Here is a 21,431-nt window from a genome sequence, read left to right on the forward strand (position 1 = left end):
AATGCACCATAGCCCATCTCTCTCTCTCTCTCTCTATCTATATATATATATATATATGGTGCATTGCAATGCATAGGCACCCTTGTGCATTGGACCATAAATTACCAATTCAAAATTCAAATGGCCGATCCAAACCGTTCATCTTGTTCTCCATATTAATATGTACTTGGAGACCAAATTTTACAATTTTTTCAAATTTTTTTACTATTTATTAAGCCACTTTGAAAATTGCCGATCCAGTGGTCCATAAATTTTTACTGTTTTTTTACTGTTCACCTGGATTTGCAGATTTTCAATAAATATAAAAAAATAGTAAAAAAATTCCAAAAAATGTAAAATTTGGTCTCCAAGCACATATTAATATGGAGAACAAGATGAACGGTTTGGATCGGTCATTTGGACTTTGAATCGGTGATTTATGGTCCAATGCACAAGGGTGCATTGGCATTGCAATGCACCATAGCCCATTTCTCTCTCTCTCTCTCTCTCTCTATATATATATATATATAGGTTGGCTAAGATCAAAGTGGTAGTTCCTAAGCTTTGGTGCTACCAATTCGTTTTTCAATTTTCAAAGTTCAAAACATCGATCTGAACCGTTCAAGTCAATCTCTATATTAAAATATGCTTGGAGACCAAATTTTACATTTTTCTGAATTTTTTTACTATTTATTAAGCCATTTTGAAAATCGCTAATTCAACGGTGACTTAACAAAATAGTAAAATCAGAAGCCACCGTTGGATCAGCGATTTTCAAAGTGGCTTAATAAATAGTAAAAATCTACAGAAAAATGTAAAATTTGGTCTATAAGCACATATTAATATAAGGAGGGATCCGATTACACCCTTTGTTGGTGACACCGGATTACACTCTATGGTCAGGGGCGAATGTAAGTGGATCAAATGGGGATCAATTGACCCCATTCATTTGCAAAAACTAATTATTATATATGATACTTTTGTATATTTTATAGTTAAATGTTAAAGGTACCTATGAAATGACCCCATAGATTTTCTGAAAATTTTGCATAGTTGTCCCCCATTCATTTTTCAAAAAAATAAAAATAAATGATTAAATGTGTACAAATTAGGGACTTATAACAATTTATATTATTTTTTGTCCAAAAGATGAAAAACTTTCACATGCCTCTCTCTATCTCTCTCTCTCTCCAATCCAAATTCTTCATCTCCCCTTGACCCCCTTCCCACCGAATAATACCCCAAAATCAAAATGCCTAATTTTAATTCTCTTGTTTTAAAGAATTTTTTTTAAGAAGCAATCTCTCATCTCTTAGTGGCACCGAAATTCCTTGAGAGAAGTATTTTATCTATTCTCTAACTTGGACTTTTATTTAGAGTGGTTAGGATTCAAATTGCAATTAGGATTTTTACATCATGGTGATAATTTTTAAGAAATAACATATTGCTTTTGCACTTTGTACCAAACCAAGAAGTATAGGTTCAGAAATGAAAATTTTCAACAAAATGCGCTCTTGAATTTGCAACAACACCTGTAGTCCTGTACAGTAAGAAATTCTATTGATCTTGCTTTGAATGAATTGTCGTAGGATTATGATATCCTTAAATAGAGGATACATTATACATAGAAAAGATATTTCATAAATGGATTAAATTGGCCGACCAATTTCATTCCAAAATAAAAGAAGATATTTATATATTATTTCTTTATTTGTCTAGCTGTGAGGAAAGGGATTAAGAGATGATATTTTATTTTTTTTTGTCTCAAATTAAACAAGCTTTATTATTTTTTGGATGTAGCAAAGGGATTAAGAGAATATGACAAATTGAAATCAAATGGAGAAATTTCTGAAACGAGGGCCTTCAAATGCATCCACTTCCCAACCATCAAAGCGAATTGAAGTTTGTCCGAGAAAGTATCCTGACGACCCCGCATTTTGACCAAAGATCACCGAGTACCCACCTAATGACAGGGATGAAGTTAGAAGATACTATTTACAAAAAGGTCTTTCTCAACCAAAAACCGTAGATTTTAAACAAGTCGAAATGAGTGGTTTAATGCGCAAGTTCAATCCAAGTTGGTTTAAGGAGTTTGGGAGTTGGTTAGAATACAGTGAACATGATGGAGGAGCATATTGTTTGTATTGTTACTTGTTTAATGAGAGTAAAAAAGGTGGTGATACTTTCATTACATAGGGGTTTAAAAGTTGGAATAAGAAGGACATATTACTTAGACATATTAGTGGGCATAATAGCTTCCATAACCAAGCAATGAAGAAATGTGATGCTTTAGAAAATCAAAAATCTTCAATTCGAACCTTGCTTACTAATTAAACTGAGCAATCAAAACGTGACTATCGTTTGCAAATGAAGGTGTCAATCACTACGGCGAGGTTATTGCCCCATCAAGGATTACCTTTTCGTGGACACGATGAATCAGAAAATTCTCATAACAAGGGAAACTTTTTTGAGTTCTTAAATGTTTACTCTAAGGCCAATGAAGATAAGAGTAAGGTGGTTATGAAAAAAATGCTCCTAAAAACTTGAAGATGACTTGTCCGGATACCCAAAAGGATATTGCTAATGCCTCAGCTAGGAGATATTAAAAGCCATAACCGATGATGTTGGAGATGATTTATTTGGTATTTTGGTAGATGAATCTTGTGATGTTTCAGATAAAGAGCAAATGGCGGTTCTTTTGTGTTATGTGGATAAGAGGGGTCATGTCTTGGAGCAATTTATTCGAATTGTGCATGTCACCGACACAACTGCTTTGTCTCTTAAAGAAGCAATCTCTGCCTTTCTTTTTAGTCTCAATTTAAGTTTATCAAGAGTACGAGAGCAAGGCTATGATGGTGTAAGTAACATGCGTGGCTCATTTAATGGTTTGAAAAGCTTGATATTGAGAGAAAATTCTTCGGCGCATTACATCCATTGCTTTGCCCATCAACTCCAATTGGCACTCGTTTATGTAGCAAGGCATAATGATGATGCTGATTGGTTTTTTGTTTTGCTCTCTCAATCGTGCAATATTGTTGGAGGTTCAGCAAAGCGTCGGGATTTGTTTCGAGAAAAACAAACTATCAAGGTTATAGAAGAATTAAGTCACGGTAATCTTGAAACTGGAAAAGGATTGAATCAAGAGCTCGGTCTTCGAAGATCGGGTGACACTCGTTGGGGCTCTCATTACGGAAGTGTTCTGAACTTGCTTGCTACTTTCTCTTGTGTCATTGAGGTGCTTCAAATTGTTGGAAAAGATAGCCCAAAGCAAGACCAAAAGACCGAAGCAAATCGACTTGTAAAGTTCTTGCAAGATTTTGATTTTGTTTTCCTCTTACACTTGATGAAAAATGTGTTGGGGATAACAAATGAGCTTTGTTTAGCACTACAAAGGAAAGATCAAGATATTGAAAATGAGATGGCTCTTGTTAAAGTGGCAAAGGACCGCTTGCAAGCAATGAGAGATGATGGATGGACATGTTTATTAGATGAGGTGTCTTCATTTTGCACGAAACATGAAATCAACATACCCAACATGGAGAATAGATTTGTTCTTCAAGGTAAATCAGCTCGTAAGGCTCCTCACATTACTCATCTTCATCATTACCGAGTAGATATATTTTGTGCCATTATAGATACACAACTACAAGAGCTCAATAATAGATTTGATGAGATAAATTCAGAACTTCTTCTTTGCATGGCTTGTTTGAATTCAAGAGATTCATTTCGAGCTTTTGACAGAGAAAAATTGGTGAAGTTGGCTTCATTTTATCCTGCAGAATTTTCCGATGTTGGTCTTGTAGCTCTTTCCAATCAGCTAGAGAATTTCATTGTTGATGTGCGTACAATGGACAGATTCTCAAATTTGAATAGGTTAAGTGAACTAGCTAGTGTTATGGTAAAAACCAACAAGCATATCACACATCCTTAGGTTTTACTTCTAATAAAGTTGGCATTGATTTTACCCGTGGCTACAGCTTCTGTAGAGAGAGTATTTTTCGCAATGAAATTTATTAAAGACAATTTGCGGAATAAAATGTGTGATCAATGGATGAATGATTGTTTAATAGCCTATGTTGAGAAAGAATTGTTCGAGGGGGTCAGTGATAGTGCCATCTTACGTCATTTTCAGAATATGAAAACTCGAAGAATTGTATTGAGCGATAATGAATGTGAAATTTGAAATGATGAAAAGTATTAGGTCTCTTTTTGTTATTTATGATTAATAGAATATGTTTTATTTCTTTCTGTTGGAGATGTGATACTTTTGGACTATGAAAACTTTTATACTTCAAGCATGTAAATGTTGAATTTTTTATATTTACTTCATTAAAAAATATATATATTACATTATTGATTTTTTTGTATGCTTTTGACCCCTATTGTTTAATATTCTGCCTCCGCCCCTGGCTATGGTGCATTGCAATGCATGGGCACCCTTGTGCATTGCACCATAAATCACCGATTCAAAGTCCAAATGACCGATCCAAACTGTTCATCTTGTTCTCCATATTAACATGTGCTTGGAGACCAAATTTTATATTTTTGGGAATTTTTTCACTATTTATTAAGCCACTTTGAAAATCTGGATGAATAGTAAAAATTTCTGGACTACCGGATCAGCGATTTTCAAAGTGGCTTAATAAATAGTAAAAAAAAATGTAAAATTTGGTCTCCAAGCACATATTAATATGGAGAACAAGATGAACGGTTTGGATCGGTCATTTGAACTTTGAATCAGTGATTTATGGTCCAATGCACAAGGGTGCACCATAGCCCATCTCTCTCTCTCTCTATATATATATATAGGGATGGGCTACGGTGAACCATGGAGTAAAACACGTTGGTACTCCACGCTGTATTTTCATTTTGAAAATCCAAACAACCGATCCGAACCGTTAGATGTGATCTCCATATTGAAATGTGCTTGGAGACCAAATTTTACATTTTTTGAAAATTTTTTACTATTTATTTAGCATTTTTGAAAATTGTTGTTTTACTGTGAACAGTAAAATTTTCTGGACCATCAGATCAGCAATTTTTAAAAATGCTTAATAAATAGAAAAAATTTCTAAAAAATGTAAAATTTGGTATCCAAACACATTTCAATATGGAGATCATGTTGAGCGGTTCAGATCGGTCGTTTAGATTTTTAAAATAAAAATATAGTGCCATGGAGCACTAACGTATTTTACTCCATGGCTCACCGTAGCCCATCCCATATATATATATATATATATATATTATAAAAAAAATTTACTATTTTTTAATAGATACAAAATTATTGTTTTTAATGGTCCATAATGAAAAACAATAATTTTTTATCTATCAAAAAAATATTCAAAAAATTATCAAAAATTATAGAATTTGGTCTCCAAGTATATTTTAATATGGGATCATGTTGAGCAATTTGTATTGATTGTTTAACTTTAAAAACAAAGATTATGAGTTAAGCTAGTGTGTGTTATGTTCATCAAGAGAATTTGTGAGCATAACTTTAAAATTTATTGAATTGATTTCAAACTACAATTTTAAAATATTGAAACTGTTGTAAAATTAAAATAAAGTTGCAACAAAAGTAAAGTAATAACAAGAGAGATAGAGAGAGCAATGACAAAATTTATTCTCCACTATTGTATATAATATGTGTGTCCATTCTCCATTTACAAAACCTCTATTTATATGCTAGAAAGAGATGTTGCAATAATAAAGGAGGAAATAAATGCTCATATTAGTGGAGATAGTGGGCAATAAAATGAGAGTTAATATTGGAGGTTATAGATTGAACATCCACATAAATATATTTTATAACAGAAACCAGTTACATACAAAATTTTATAATTTTCAAATTTATTTGATATAAAGTCGAGCAGTAAAAAAACTAAAGTTTTATATGTTATTTTAATGGATTCCTTTTTCATTATTATTTTATATGTTACTTCATCATTTTTCATTTCCCATTATTAAGGTTTCATATGTTGGAATGGGATGGTATTTTTGACAGCAAACCAACCTGGAAGCGGAGAGGGGTGGAATTAATTAATTAAGGCACCGCCACAGGCTACTTATTAAGAATTTATGCTTAAATAAACGCGTATTATTATTATTATTTGTATATATAATTAATTCTTCCCTTTTTATTCAGTGTGTGTGTGAAGCTTAAATACATATTTCAATTAATTCTGTAATTGTTGTGCAACTTCTATTTTTCTCCCAAATCCAATTACATTAAATTTAATTTAATCTTATTATAGAATAAATTTAATTGGATTTTTGCATATGCCTCCAGGGTGTTCATCAGCTCCGGTTTAATCGGTTTTAAGTTGAACTGATGGAGTTCAAATTAAACGGTTCAATTTTTCCGGTTAAATAGATCGGTTCGGTTGAAGACTTTAAAACCGGTTAAACCGAATCCACTGAATTTTTTTAATCCCATCCCGTTCGAACTACATATTTAAAAAAAAATCAAAACTATTACATAATGTATATTGTTTGGTTCGATTTAAAAATAATTAGACTAAATCAAATGAAAATTTTAAATTCATCTTAAACAAAAAAATGTTTATTTAATTTTATGATTGATCTTCTTATTTCGGTTCAGCCGAACAATTCAAAATTTAATTTGGTTTGTTTGATTAAGTTTTAATTAATTTAGTTGATAAGTCTAATTTAGTTGGTTCGGTTATATTTTAAAAAACCGAATAAAATTTTAATTTGCCATTTTAATTTGGATTTTAATTGAACCGAACTGATGAACATGCATGCACCCTAGCTAGTATATATGCCTCCCACACCAGTCACCACAAATAAAAAAAATAATTAAGGTTACATAGTCTCTTGTGATGTGTTGTGTTGTGTTGTTGATTGGAATTTAGGGTAGATAGAAGTTAGATGAGCAGCAATATATCTATCTATCTACCTATCTATCTATCTATCTAGAGATGAAATTAATTTTATACTCCTTTGTTGGGAAGAAGTTTAACGAATTGCACCCACTCCGATCTCTTTCCAAAAAGTAAATTAAACTTGTCTTTTCTTTTTCTCATATTCAACCCTGTAACATCCTGATATATTAATTGTAGTTCACAGCATTCACTACATACAATACACGTTCACACTTCACACTTCACACTCCACAGAATTAAAGTAAATTAATTATAAGTGCTAGTTGGAGATGATTAATGTTTTTTCAAGGGAAACAGAGAGAAAAAAGGGAACATTTACATCTATATATGCATGGAATGGGGATATTTGGTTGCTGATTTCTAATTAATGTATACAATTAGACAAACAAATTCTCTCTTTGCTGGCTTCTAGACTTCTAGTAGAGAGGCAACCTTGAAATTAATTATTCTCAGCTGCTCTTTGACTACTAGCTATATATCTAGTCTCTCTCTCTCTCTCTCTATATATATATATATACAAACAATAGAAGAGGAAAAAGAAGAAGAAAGAAAGTGTTCATCGGAGCCCTAGAAAAGAAATGAAGGTACTATACACACACACACACCCCTGCTATAGCTAGCTGTTAATTAATACCAAATAAAAATTAAATTCCTGTAAAACATATTAAATTTTGGATTTGCAATTTTGCATTGCAGCAAGAGATTGTGATAAAGGTGCAGATGAGATGTGACAAATGTCGCACAAAGGCCATGGAGTTAGTTGCTTCAGCAGATGGTAATTAATTTTAATTAATAACGCTACCTATATATATATATATATATATATATATATATATATCTGTTCTATATATATAGTAATTGGGAGAAAGAATGTATGTTTTTTCTTAATTAATTGTTCATATATGTTCTAATTTTAATTAATTAGGAATCAACTCGGTCACTTTGGCCGGTGAGGACAGGAATCAGTTAATTGTGGTCGGAGATGGTGTCGATGCTGTCAGCCTGGCAAGCATCCTGAGGAAGAAGGTGGGACCCACTGACATAATCAAAGTTGGAGAGGCACCAAATAAAAATGTTGATGGCAAGAAGAATATTGGTAAAAATGAGAAGAAAGACGACGGCGATGAAAAGAAAGAGAAGAGTAAAGATTCAGAGAAAGAAGAAAAAAAGAGTGGCGAGAAGAAAGACGGGAAAAAGGATGAAAATGGAAAGCACAAAGAGCAGCAGTACCAATATAATCAGAACCAGTACCAGAATCAGTACCAACATCAGAATCAGTACCAGTATCAGGTACCGAAGATGGAGTACATGCAAGAGCAACAACAATGGTACCCGGGTTACCCGGCCTACCCGGCCTATCCGGCCTACCAGCCAGTCGTCGTTTACGACAACCAGAGTTATTCAAACCCCAATTGTTCCATCATGTAAAGTCTTGATTAGATGCAATATATATATATAAAAATGATTGATTTTATTTTCCTGTAGTGATAGATTGATTCGGTATTGCTGATATATATATATTGATTATTTGCACAAATAAAGTCTGCTCAGCCATATTGTAATTAATGAAGATTTTTAGTTTGGAGAAATTATATCGTTCTTTGACACATAACATTTATGAAAGATTTTAATTCAAACTAAATCCACACTAATGCCAACTGTATAATTTGCATAATGAGTTGATATATGTGTTCAGTTTATAGAAATATTTGTTATGTTATGTTATGTTATGTTATATATTACGCATCAGCTGTAAATTCGCAAAATTAGTTAAAGACTTGAAGAATTTGATGGTGAATTTTTTTTGAGGGACTAATATGACGTCCCTACTTAATCTCACTTAGGAAACAACTGCTATTTAATAGATAACAACTAGCTGGTATGTACATTTCCTTTCACCATGCATAATTTTACATCGATTGGTTCTACTCCTGTGACCGTTCAACATGATCTCCATATGAATATGTACTTGCAAACCAAATTTTAATTTTTTTTTTTTTTAGAATTTTTTTGCTTATTTTTTACTATTTTAGAAAATCACTTGATCTGAAAATTCTGCACCATTCAGATGTAGTGATTTTCTACATATCTAAAAAAATAGTCAAATTAATAAAAAAAATAACAAGTTAGAGTGGAGCTTGATATATGCGGTACCGGTAACAGTCCAGTGTTTCCCAAGTCCCAACTCCCAAGTCACTCGATTCCCAATTCTGAGTGAGTGCGTATCCTCGCGCTTTGAGATTGGTGCATAGCGTATTTAAAGGGTAGGGATTTTCCATAAAGTGACGGAAAAGTTAGAGATATCTGAGAGGAGGATAGGAATTCATTCTGAGTTGTGAGTTGTGAGTTGTGAGTTGTGAGTTCGGTGTTGGGATGTTGAATCTGGAGCGTAGATGATGATGATGATGCCATCTGGCGAGTGGCGCAGCGACTCGAGCAATTGAGCATGGAGGCCTTCTCCTTCTCTTTTTCAAGCGACGCCGACACCGACACCGACACCCAGAAGCCATTGCCGCCGCCATGCGTCCAGGTCTCTTTCGATGAGGTGCGACCATTCACCCTTTCCTTGCTTCCTCCCTTTCCTTTCTAAATCTATTTCATCTCATCTAATTGCTTCTTCTTTCTCTTTCTCTTCTCTTCTAGCCATCGTCTGTTGGATTTGGATTATCGAATTCCACCAATGATTTGGATACATCAGACCCGATTGTCATTACTGATTCCCTCACACTTTACAAGGTAATTAAGCTATCAACCTTCCTACTTTATATATCACACCCAATTCATACTCTCTCTGCATCCTCTTCTTCTAATTCTTCTCTCTAATTGCACTCTATACAATCCAATACAATAGGGTAGAGTGAGCACCTATGATGTATTCGGACTCGGCAATTCAGATCTACTTCCTGGCAAATATGAAGGTATCAATCCAATCCAATCATTCAATCATTCCACTTCATTAACACTTCTAAATCCTAATTACTATTACTATTACTATTACTATTACTAGGTGGACTCAAGTTATGGGAAGGATCCCTGGATTTGGTCAAAATCCTTTACTCACTTATTACTCAACCTTCTCCTTCTCCTTCTCTCTCTCTCAAAGGAATGCGTGTATTAGAGGTGCCTGCCCCTCCCTCATTTACTTACTTCATTTTCCATTATTCACTACTAATTCTAGTTAGGTACCGTCACCCTCATTTGCTACTTGTTTCTTTCTCTTACTCTTAGATTGGATGTGGACACGCACTTCCCTCTATTCTCGCAGCTCTCCAGGTATTCATTCTTTTATCTATTTCCAAAATTTGCTACCACATTTTAACTTGCTCTAATCAGATTACCAGTTCCAGTATAAACTGCGTACTGGTATGTACCAGCAAATACCATTACCAGTACTATGCATGCAGGTTTGACATGCTACCAACACAAGAATAGATTGTTGATTTATTTTTATTTTTTAAATTGACTACGTATCTAGGGTGCCTCACTGGTGCATTTCCAAGACTTCAACGCTGAGGTGCTTAGGTGCCTCACTATACCTAATGTTAAACGAAATCTTTCAAAAGAATTGCCAGAACTCGGCTTTTTTGCTGGTGATTGGAGTGAAGTGCACAAGCTGCTGCTTTGTGCCGATAATGAAAACCAAAATGAAGATGGTGGATATGACCTTATTTTGATGGCTGAGACTGTTTATGATATATCCTCGCTAAATAGTCTTTATCATCTTATCAAGAAGGTTGTACTTTTTAGTTTCTTGTTTTCTATCTATGTAACTTTTACTTTTACAGTGTCAAATTGAGCACAACAAGGAGGTTTTGAAGGTCATAATAGTAGGGGTGTCAATGAGTCGGGTCAGGTCTGATTCAGATCATATAGGCATTGTTTCATTATTTTTTCTTATATGGGCTAAGCTACAATAAAAAAAAGGAGCATCTGTATTATTGCTTTACAAATTGTGAAGTCTCTTTTGAACTTATATTAAGTAAATTCAACCTTACAGTGTATTAATTATGTTTTATCAGTGTCTAAAGAAGGGTGGTGGAGCAGTGTACATGGCTGGAAAGAAGTATTATTTTGGGGTCGGAGGTGGCACGCGTCAGTTCATACGCTTGGTTCAAGAAGATGGTTAGTTTAAAATCATCATGTGCTTTTCTTTTTCATTTCGATACGTTGTTATATTGTATTTATAGATGAGGTATCTGTTTAACTATTGCAATTATTTGCTTGCATGCATTTATATTTATGTGCAGGAATGATGGAGACATGCATGATTTCAGAAGTCACAGATGGAGCATCCAATGTCAGGGAAGTCTGGAAATTGAGTTACAAGTAACTAACTCACTCACTGTACCTTGATCAAAATTTTGTATTGCCCTCACTGCTATTGCATACTACGTGCCAGTGCCAATGCCACACCTTTGGTTGGTGTACAAAATTTAACTAAAATGCTTGATTGCTTGCTTCTGGTCGTTTGTTATAGTGGAGCTGAGGTAAATAAATGTTGTGTTAGTTATTTGACTGTGTTGCTATTCTAGAAGTACTCGTGTCAAGTTGCAGTTCCTTTATGCCTCTTTATGTGAATGCAAGAACTATTTTAAGTGGAAAGGGTGGGGCGTCTGATCAAGAAAAGGCCGAGGCTATGGCTGAGGGGGGGATATCAGCATCTGATCTTGTCTTGTTGGATCTTTCTGAGGGAATTTTGTAAGACATGTTAATGTGCTGATTGATGCTTTCACAGTCTCTTTCCTTTTCTTTAGTAGTTATTAGTTATAGTTAGTATGTCTTGTAGTTAAAATTAATAGTTGTGCAATAATAAATTATGGTGCTGTCATGCATTTTGATAGGAGAAATTTGTCCTGACTGCTGACATGGGGATGGGGATGCCATGCATGCAGATTCTGTTAACAAAAACAGCAAAAATTTAGGAAAGTACTTGACAGTGGTTGATATATATTGCTTGATGTATAAATTAATTGTAGAAAAAGACTATTCACGCATACAATTGCTGCAAATTAATCAATTCATCACTACATCTTTAATTAAGAATTCCTGGGTACAGTCAGAAATCGGTGAAGATACAGATTAATCTACTCATTATTTACTATTTAGTAATAAACCAAATGTTTGTTATACATAAAACAATTATGCAATTCTATTCTGTACGAAAAGACACAAAAGAAATCAAATACAAATATAGACACCCATCCATCCTTCAACAAAATATAGACCAGACCACCAGTATCACATGACCAATCTAACAAATTCAGTTCCAAAAGCCAAATATAATCAATCTCCATAGCTAAGCTATCCAAAAGAAATATTTGTTTAAACCATTCATACACCCAGTTTTAGTTTTAAATTGCTCGCAGTTGATACATCATGTAGGTTCTCTTCTGGTATCATATACATATTTACCAGCATCAGCAAAAAAACATATATTCTTGTGTTGTGTCACAGATTGGAGATTCTACCCTTGTTATAATAATAATATATAGGGGTTTAATTAGTCAAAAAAAAAAACCTAGGTAAGCTAATGGTTTATTGAAGAACTTTTCGTACCAGCAGCCATACCTGTTTGGTATGAATGTTCAGTTATCAAGATCAGGTCTGATAAATACATATTTAATGATTCTTCCCTACTTTTGGATTCTTTTCTTTCTTCTTACATGACATAACATTCACCATGCCAAACCCATCTGTCACGTCATCAGTTCCAAATACTGTTATAAAGCAGCTAATTTAATTTAATTTAATTGCGCTAGTACCAAATACTAAATCACATTAATTGCACTGTTATACACTAAGTACCAAGTTCTTACTTACTTAGGGAGTACAAAGATGCTAATCAATGTTAAATTACACTTGATGTTCTCCTGTTGAACATATTCTCAAGGAATGTTCTCCTGTTGAACATATTCTCAAGGAAAGTGAGAAGTGAACAGAAGAAGAGAAAATAATAACAACACAGAAACAGAACAGTCAGCATTCATGCAACAGTTGAAGAAGTAGTTAAAAACAAATATTAGATGAATTCACTGAAACATTAAATTACATTGATGACATAATAAATTAACAAAAGATATACAACTAGAAGAGAGATGGATGGAGAGACACAGACACAGACACAGACACACAGAGACTGAATACATTATTCATTAGCAGCAGGAGACTTAAACCTGAAGGAGGTGTAAGACAGGGAACCGGCACTCCAGCTGGTATGAATGAGCTCAGAGACAGGATTTCCTCCTGCAGCACCAATGGCCACATGCAATGGGTAGAAATGATCAGGCCAGGGTTGTGCCAGCTTGGCGCTGGGTGCCTTTTCATAGAAATGGTTCACTTCATCATACCTGTAATTGTAATTAAGTCAAGGTACTTGTATGATGATGATCATGATCAAATTAAATCAAATCAAATCAAATTAGACCTTCTGTTCAAGACGGCGTCTTTGAGCCAGTTATCAAAATCAATTGCCCAGGTGGGCGGAGGCTTGTTGTCAAAGGCGAGGGCACGCAGATTATGTGTGGCGCTGCCGGAGCCAATAATGAGGACGCCTTCCTCTCGTAGCGGGGCCAGGGCACGACCCATGTTGTAATGGTAGGTGGCATCACGGTCAGACTGAAGAGACAGCTGGCAGACAGGGATGTCAGCATCAGGATACATAAGCAACAGTGGGACCCATGCACCATGATCGAGACCACGGTTGGTGTCCTCTTTGATGGGTCCGAAGCCGGCGTTGAGGAGGAGATCTCGGGCTTTGCGGGCAAGGAGAGGTGCACCGGGTGCAGGGTATTTCAATTTGTACATGGGCTTGGGGAAGCCATAGAAATCGTAGATGGTGTCGTTGGTACCGTTGATGACATTGATTTCAGGGGAGCGCGTGTCCCAGTGTGCAGACACGACAAGGATGGCCCTAGGACGGACACCGGGCATGACCTGGGAACGCCAGGATTTCAAAAAGGGACGCGCTGGGAGGGACTCGTCGATGGAAAGCGTGGGAGATCCGTGGGAGAGGTAGTAAGTGTCCATGGCCTAGACGATGCGATTTGCGAATGATCGTAGTTGGGTTGGGGGCGAGACGCGAGAGTTGGTATTATATTATTATATTTTATTATATTATATTAGGTAGTTGGGTTAGATAGTTGGATTGAGAGTCAAATCAACTCTGAAATGACGACGAATTTGCGTCTCCTACTTTTTTTTGGAAAATCTCAACCGTTGCAATACGAATCTCAAAGCTCAAATAATACGTCACCGGACACGTCGGTTACGCAAAATATGAGATATCTAGCTCACCTCAGAGTCAGAGGGAGGATACGCACTCAATGACGACTACCTCCTCCATCTCATCTCCATGTGTTCAAATTCATATCAAGCTACGTACACACGCACGCATGCTTTCTTTGAAATTTGACGCGTCTCAATTCTCAATTCTCAATTCTCAATTCTCAAATGCCAAATTCATATTCATATTTAACTTCCCGTTCACATTCTTAGTAGCTGACTGCCTCTTTATTTACCTTTTTTATATAATTTAATTTAATTTAATTTAATTAATTTCTAATTAAATCTTATCTTCATTTTCAAATAGAGGGACTTTTTTATTTATTTTAAATATAAATTTAACAACTAGCGCGCAAGCACCCGTTCACAATATAATTAATCTAAACACGTACATTTACAACATACATGTGTTCAGATAATAAAACAAAAGTATCATTAATTATCAACAAAATATTATTATTGTAATGTATGTAATGTACATAATCGAAGGAGTTGGTGTGTTTAATTTGTCGGTTAGTTATTTGAAGCACAGCTGGCTAGTAGCCGATTGATATATAATATATTAATAAAAAATAATATTTACATATATAATGTTTCTACTCGAACATATATATTACATTCAACTAGCTATTAAATAATACATTAAGCCACCCGGTGGAGTGGGCATGGTCCCTTGTGCCCATTCTGCTCCTTTCTAAACTCATATTAGAGATTATTTTTCCATAGCGTATTTTCTTGGACTGCTTCATCTATTAATCTATGCACTTGCCTGCTTTTCTTAAAGAAAATCCTGTAATTTCTCTCTTTTCACAGCGTCCATACTTCCAGTGCCCACGCCTCATCCCAATTCTTCCTCGTCACTCCTTGCAAAGATTTCCTATGTTCCCATCAAATTTCCTCAATGGCCCCATTTCCAATCAGAATTTCCGTGCGTTACAACGGGAACAATATTATAAGAGAACTCAAAAAAAAAAATTGTTCTATTTTTTCTAATTCAATATAGTCAAATAGGAAACTAAGAATCTACATATATAGGATCTGTTCGGCACGATAAGGAATAGGGGAAGAAAAGAGGATTATAAAATTAATAAATGATTACTCTTCTAATCTTATTCTAAATGTGTTCAACAATTCAATAATTGAAATAAGGAAATTGAACAATTATTAAAATAAAAAATAGTAAAAAAATGAATCTTATGAGGTTATATTATAGTACATCAACCAAAACTCAAAACTCAATAAAATGTTGTTGAGTTTCATAATTATAGTAACAAATACAAATAAATAAAATATTGAATATTAACACATGAGCAAATCCTATTCTATAAAATACATAAATCCAAATTATGATAAATAAAATTAGTGTAAATAATTAAACTTGACAGTTGATAATTAAAAATCACAACAAACAAAGATCATTAAATAGTTTATAAAGACAGTTGATAACTAAAAATTACAGCAAACAAAGACGGTTAAAATAATTCATACAACTAAAAATTACAACAATAAACTTATCTAAAATGATAAAAATTACAACAACTAAATAGATTATATGAATACAATGATGCAGCATCTCTGAGAAATAATTAAATAACCAATTGCCAAAACTGCAGTATATAAATACAATGATTCGAACAAAAAAAAATATTATAAAAGACAAATAAATATTAATTTATATTATACAATGCTGAGAATAACTAAAAGACAAATGAAAAAGAATTAAATGATCTGAGTGTGGAAAAAGATAAGTCTAAGTTGGCACTCCCTAATACTGATCATCTCACCTATTAAAACCAGAGCACAGCATAGAACTAATTGCTTGAACTTTTTTAGACACCATTTCTACTACAGTCCCTTGATGTGTGAAACAAATACCACTACTACAAAAATGGTCATTGTACACTGCACATTGTACACAGATTTGTCAATTTTATATAAAAACCGTGTATAAATTGTAATTATTTGGAAGCCTGAAATATCTATGGGATCTCTACACGGATATTTATTAAAGAATCAATGTAGAAAGCCTTGAGAAAGCTACACGGACGTTTATTAGGAATTCTATACGGATTATTGTTTAAATAACAGTGTAGAAAGCCTTGAGAGAGCTACACGGATATTTATTAAAGAACTGTGTAGAAAGGTAGGAATTGTACACGGATGTTTTTTTAAATAACAGTGTAGAAAGCTTGATAGAGCTACACATACCTTTATATAAAGAGCCGTGTAGAAATGTAGAAATTGTACACGGTTTTATGTTTAAATAACAGTGTAGAAAATCTTAAGAGAGCTACACGGACGTTTAATAAAGAGCCGTGTAGAAATGTTATTTTAGGGTTTTGGTTATATAAAAGCCCTTCTCCTTCCAGCGCCGTTTTGATCAATTAATACTCTCTCTCTCTGTATTGAATGTCGGTCTGATTTCTGCGCATAAGGAGGTCGGATCTGAGATCTTTGAAAGTGAGAAGTAAAGAAAACGCCTAAGGTCTCCATCATCAGATCTGAAGAAAACCGTTGAAGATCAGTACTAACGCTTCCGCCTAAAGATGTTTGCACTTTAGAACTGTAAGATTTAAATTACTTTGCTATTTTATTTTGGATTTACGGATTCTGGATTGCTTGTATTTTTTAATTGCAAAACACGTTATGAATTATTAAGACTATCATTTGATATCAGAGCAATCATAAATTCATATAATATGCAATAATTTTTTTTTTTTACGAAATTGATTTTCAGTGGTTCGTATAAAAGCTATGCAGATTCAATTAATTTTATGTATAAATATTTTCTTATAATTTTGAACGAAAATTTTAACTGAGAATTTTTATTCTCTATTATGTATGCACATATATGTTGATGAATGTCATTTGGAGATGCAATATCTTGGAGATCTTTAACCAGGAGACATCACGTTATGGATCACATGTATACTCTTTTTTGATATGTTGGATCTAAAACACCTTAGTTTGTATGAAATTTCGATCCAAACTAGATTATAACCAAACGTTTTGGCAATTTGAGCCCAACTTACCGAATTTTAGGCCAAAGCTTGATCATGTGGTTACTAAGTGGTAAGGATATAACTTTTATACAAACATTGTATTGGATCCTGAGGAGTATATGTTATGTTTTATCACATGAGATTGCATGTAAAAAAGGCTTTATATATATATATATATATGTTGCATGAATTATAATCTTCTACCTTTTCTTGTTACTAACTAATACTAAATTATAATTGTAGTATGGACCAAAGCAAAAGTGTTACACCAAGGAGCAGATCGACGATGTCAGATGTATGTGGGTAAGGTGGTTTCAATTTAAATTTTGTAATGCTCAATATGGATTTGTATAATTTTGTATAATTTTGTATAATTTAGTGTACATAAATTATTTATACTATTGTATAGTTTTGGAATTCTGAGTTTAAAAGGCCTCTGTTTAATGTTTCTCTGTTTTGAAATTCTAATTTTAAATGGCTAGCAAAATTGGAGGCTAGCCACCAAAAAAAAATGGGAAAAAAAGAACAATTCTACACAGACATTTAACTAAAGTCTGTGTAGAAAGGTATTTAAACATTAAAAAAAATTAGAAAAAAAAAATAATTCTACATGGACATTTAACTAAAGTCCGTGTAGAAAAGTATTTAAACATAAAAAAAAATAAGAGAGCTACACGGACATTTAGCTAAATATCCGTGTAGAAAGAGTAATTGTACACGGACATTTAGCTAAATGTCCGTGTAGAAAGAGTAATCATACACGGACATTTAGCTAAATATTCGTGTAGCTCGGTTATTTTGAGAGCGACCCTGGCAAGCGTTTGTACACGGTTGTTTATGTAATAATCCGTGTAGCTCTCGATAATCGCACATGGATAAATATCCTTGTGTAAATGATTAAATTGGGTTTTGATGCCAAAGGAATACTGAAGGTGGACCACCTTAGAAAGTTTCCTGACATACCCCGTTTAATCCTTGGCTTAAGTTAGAAGTAAAATTTTTATTTTACGTTCTTTCCACATCTTAAGCAAATAAATGTATTTGAATAGTCAAAACCCCACCAGACTTAATCAATGGGTTTGAACAGTCAAAAACCCTACACTTAGGTACTTTCTTGGGATTGAGGTGGCTCGTGGAGCAAAGGGAATTGTTATATCTCAAAGGAAGTATGTCCTAAACTTGCTTACTGAGACAGTCATGTTGGGGTGTAAGCCTGCAGTTTCTTCAATTGATGTGAAGACCAAGATAAGTGCAGAGGCAGGAGAACAGGTTGATCGTGAGAGGTACCACAGACTGGTAGGCAGATTGATCTATTTGACACATACACGTCCCGATATCTCATTTGCAGTGAGCGTGGTGAGCCGCTACATGCATGACCCTAGGAAGGGCCATATGGACGCAGTGTATCACATTCTGAGGTACCTGAAGAGTGCACCAAGGAAGGGCTTGATTTTCAGGCAGAATGGACACATGAACATTGAGGGCTACTATGACTCTGACTGGGCCAGTTGCCAAGATGGCAAGAGATCCACAGTTGTCTATTGCATGTTCATAGGGGGCAACTTGATCTCTTGAAAGAGCAAGAAGCAACCAGTTGTTGCGAGATCGACAGCAAAAGCCGAGTACAGGGCTATGGCATTGGAAGTTGTTGAGATGGTGTGGCTGAAGAGGTTGTTGGAAGAGCTCAAGGTGAATCACGGAGCTCAAATGAAATTATGGTGAGATAGCAAGTCAGCGATCAGCATTGCCAACAATCCTGTGCAGCATGACAGAACCAAACATGTGGAGATCGATAAGTTCTTCATAAAGGAAAAGCTAGAAAGTGGACCATTGGACCTGAGTCATGTAGCTACTGGAGATCAAGCAACTGTCTGCCTTACCAAAGGACTTAACTCAATAGATCTAGATAGGTTTTGTGACAAGATGGGCTTGATTGATATTTTTCGCCCATCTTGAGGGGGAGTGTTGAGATTTATATATGTTTATTGCATTAATAGTAACTATAGGGTTATATTGGTAAGAAAGCAATTATAGAGAACCGTAGGGTTACGAATGTAATTGTGACACCTATATAGACCCAAAAAAACAAAGGAATGAATACAATTCATTTTCGAACCTTTTTTTATTCTCTCTCCGGCATAAATTGGTGGCGATCTAACAATCAAAAATCCAATCCGACAGCTCCACCTTGTTCGCACCGAGATGCTCTCTCCATTGACACCTCATTTGACCGGTATCCATCTCCTCCTAACAAAGTTTCTCCATATTTTGTAGTTTCGTTTTTTTTTTCTCTTTTTTTTGGCTTTGGATATCAATCGCTGCCAATGTTTGATTCTGTGCTCCAAAGGTGTGATTTCCCATTCAACAGTTGTAATATATATGCTTGCTGTAGCTTTTTGATGTTGTTTATTTCTCAGTTGTTTTCCTCCATGCTTCCTCTTCTTTTGGAATTTTTGTTTATACAATAGAGGGGAGCTCTTTTTGAGTTTCATGTATTTTAAATGTTACTTGGGTTTTTCTGTGGTGCGTTTGGATGAATCAAGGAATAGCTTGGAATAGCAGCTATTTTTGGATTCGAAAGAGCCGCTAACTCAACATTTTATAGGAATAGCAGCTAACCCGAGTTATTTCTTTGTTGAGAATAGCGTTTTTTTTTTCACCCAAACATGTTGTGTTGAGAATAGCTCGCCATGAATAACAGCTATTTCTGAATTAGCGCTATTTCTGTGTCACCCAAACGTACCTAGGGAACAATGCTATTCTCTTTGTATATTGGCATGGCACCCTGCCACTGGAAGGCATGAGATACTAAACTTGGGATAAATGGGGTTTTTCAATGTAAACTTCGGAACTGACAAGCTTCACTAAGAAGCTCATGTAATATTTGGATGAAATGAATTTGCAATTTTTTAGATTTTAGAATATCATATTAGATGCATGATTAGAAACTAACTATTACTGGTAAATCAGAATCAAGATATGAAATTAGAGGGTTAGTGATGGGACCATATCAGTATTACTGAATTAATAATACATTTTCTGAATTTATTGCATATAAATATTAAATTGATACCGTTATTAAATTTTTTTTTCTTTGATGAGCAGGTTGTAAATATTGGTAAAATACATCTTGGGTGAAAGAAAAAATATATCATGATAGTGGTACAAAACAGCTTAGGTGTTTTGGTACCGACTGGTACCAGTGGTTTTCTTGCGATTCTAAGTATATGTTTGTACAGTTTTTTTATTTTTTAAATTCTGGAGATCCAATATGTGAAGAAAGAATGTAGGAGTAAAATATATTTTGCTGCCTGTAAAGCAGAATGAGATATTGGATCGAATTGAAATGAATTATTGTTATATATTCATCAAATGAATTATACTTGTATTCATCATCAGCATTAGATAAAAAAATCAGTTTTGTTTGGTTCATATAAAAACAGTATCAGATGATTCAGATCTATTATATCACTACTGCACGTTAAAAAATATATTGAGGATAGTTTGGTCTTTATGTTTAGTTTTATTATGAATAATATTTTTTACTCATTTAATCCTACATTAATCTTAATTCATCTATATTGTCGAACATGAGTTCCTTAGTGAAACTTAACTTCTTAAGCCTCTGCCTCTTAATCCTAACTGCCGAACACCCCCCTTAAGGTGTCTAAACGAAGTCTAAGAAAGCTTAAGAAAGGGTTGTCGAACACTCACTTTGGCATTGAAATTTTGATGAAGTTTTTTTTTTCTAATTTCTTGTTGTGATTATTTTCGAATTATTTTAATTAGCATTAAAAAAATAGAGAATTGGTATATAGATTTTTTTAATTCTAATATTGATCAAAACACATATATCATCTACGCATTTTCCAAAAACGGTACACATGTATTATCTCTGCAACATCCAATAATTTATTAATATATACGCGCCACAAGTATGCTACTTTTGAATGGTGCACAGATAATACATGTGTGAAGTCTTTGAGTGGATTGCAGATAATATCTGCATTTCAGCTAAGTTTTAAATAATAATAAAAAAAAACAACTTTGCATTTTTTTAAATGCTAACTAAAAAAATTCAGTCTTTCATTTACCCATTTCTAGTTTAATTTATAATGACATACACGCACATGTCTTCATTTTGAAAATGGAGGGAAATTTTGTCTATCCCGATATTTAAATTAGTAACTATTTTCTTTCTTTTTTTTTGAGTAAAAATATGAGTCTAGTCTACATGCAAATGCAAAGGAAAATATTAGTAACA

At 34.1% G+C, this 21,431-nt stretch overlaps 4 protein-coding genes across 4 annotated transcripts; 3 read left to right on the plus strand and 1 right to left on the minus strand.

Moving 5' to 3' along the window:
• The first annotated feature begins 2,346 nt into the window (after positions 1-2,346).
• LOC144560818 (uncharacterized) lies at positions 2,347-3,910 on the plus strand. The gene is made up of 2 exons (XM_078310058.1): positions 2,347-2,488; positions 2,655-3,910. The coding sequence occupies exons 1-2, from the start codon at positions 2,347-2,349 to the stop codon at positions 3,908-3,910; spliced, it is 1,398 nt and encodes a 465-aa protein (XP_078166184.1).
• A 3,475-nt stretch (positions 3,911-7,385) lies between these two features.
• LOC144560517 (uncharacterized) lies at positions 7,386-8,386 on the plus strand. The gene is made up of 3 exons (XM_078309735.1): positions 7,386-7,468; positions 7,581-7,659; positions 7,810-8,386. The coding sequence occupies exons 1-3, from the start codon at positions 7,463-7,465 to the stop codon at positions 8,310-8,312; spliced, it is 588 nt and encodes a 195-aa protein (XP_078165861.1). The 5' UTR covers positions 7,386-7,462; the 3' UTR covers positions 8,313-8,386.
• An 888-nt stretch (positions 8,387-9,274) lies between these two features.
• LOC144560512 (Putative methyltransferase family protein) lies at positions 9,275-11,353 on the plus strand. Its single transcript, XM_078309729.1, has 8 exons — positions 9,275-9,429; positions 9,528-9,620; positions 9,736-9,802; positions 9,892-10,004; positions 10,113-10,157; positions 10,360-10,617; positions 10,904-11,006; positions 11,132-11,353. Exons 1-8 carry the CDS (start codon positions 9,331-9,333, stop codon positions 11,212-11,214), a joined length of 861 nt encoding a protein of 286 aa, XP_078165855.1. The 5' UTR covers positions 9,275-9,330; the 3' UTR covers positions 11,215-11,353.
• Positions 11,354-12,866: 1,513 nt separating this feature from the next.
• On the minus strand, positions 12,867-13,944 carry LIGB (catalytic LigB subunit of aromatic ring-opening dioxygenase family). The gene is made up of 2 exons (XM_078310154.1): positions 13,309-13,944; positions 12,867-13,231 (listed from the first exon to the last, which is right to left on the minus strand). Exons 1-2 carry the CDS (start codon positions 13,908-13,910, stop codon positions 13,030-13,032), a joined length of 804 nt encoding a protein of 267 aa, XP_078166280.1. The 5' UTR covers positions 13,911-13,944; the 3' UTR covers positions 12,867-13,029.
• Between the last annotated feature and the right edge of the window lie 7,487 nt (positions 13,945-21,431).

This window comes from Carex rostrata, chromosome 10, assembly GCF_964058835.1.
Source record: "Carex rostrata chromosome 10, lpCarRost1.2, whole genome shotgun sequence".
In the NCBI taxonomy this organism is placed as follows: Eukaryota; Viridiplantae; Streptophyta; class Magnoliopsida; order Poales; family Cyperaceae; genus Carex; species Carex rostrata.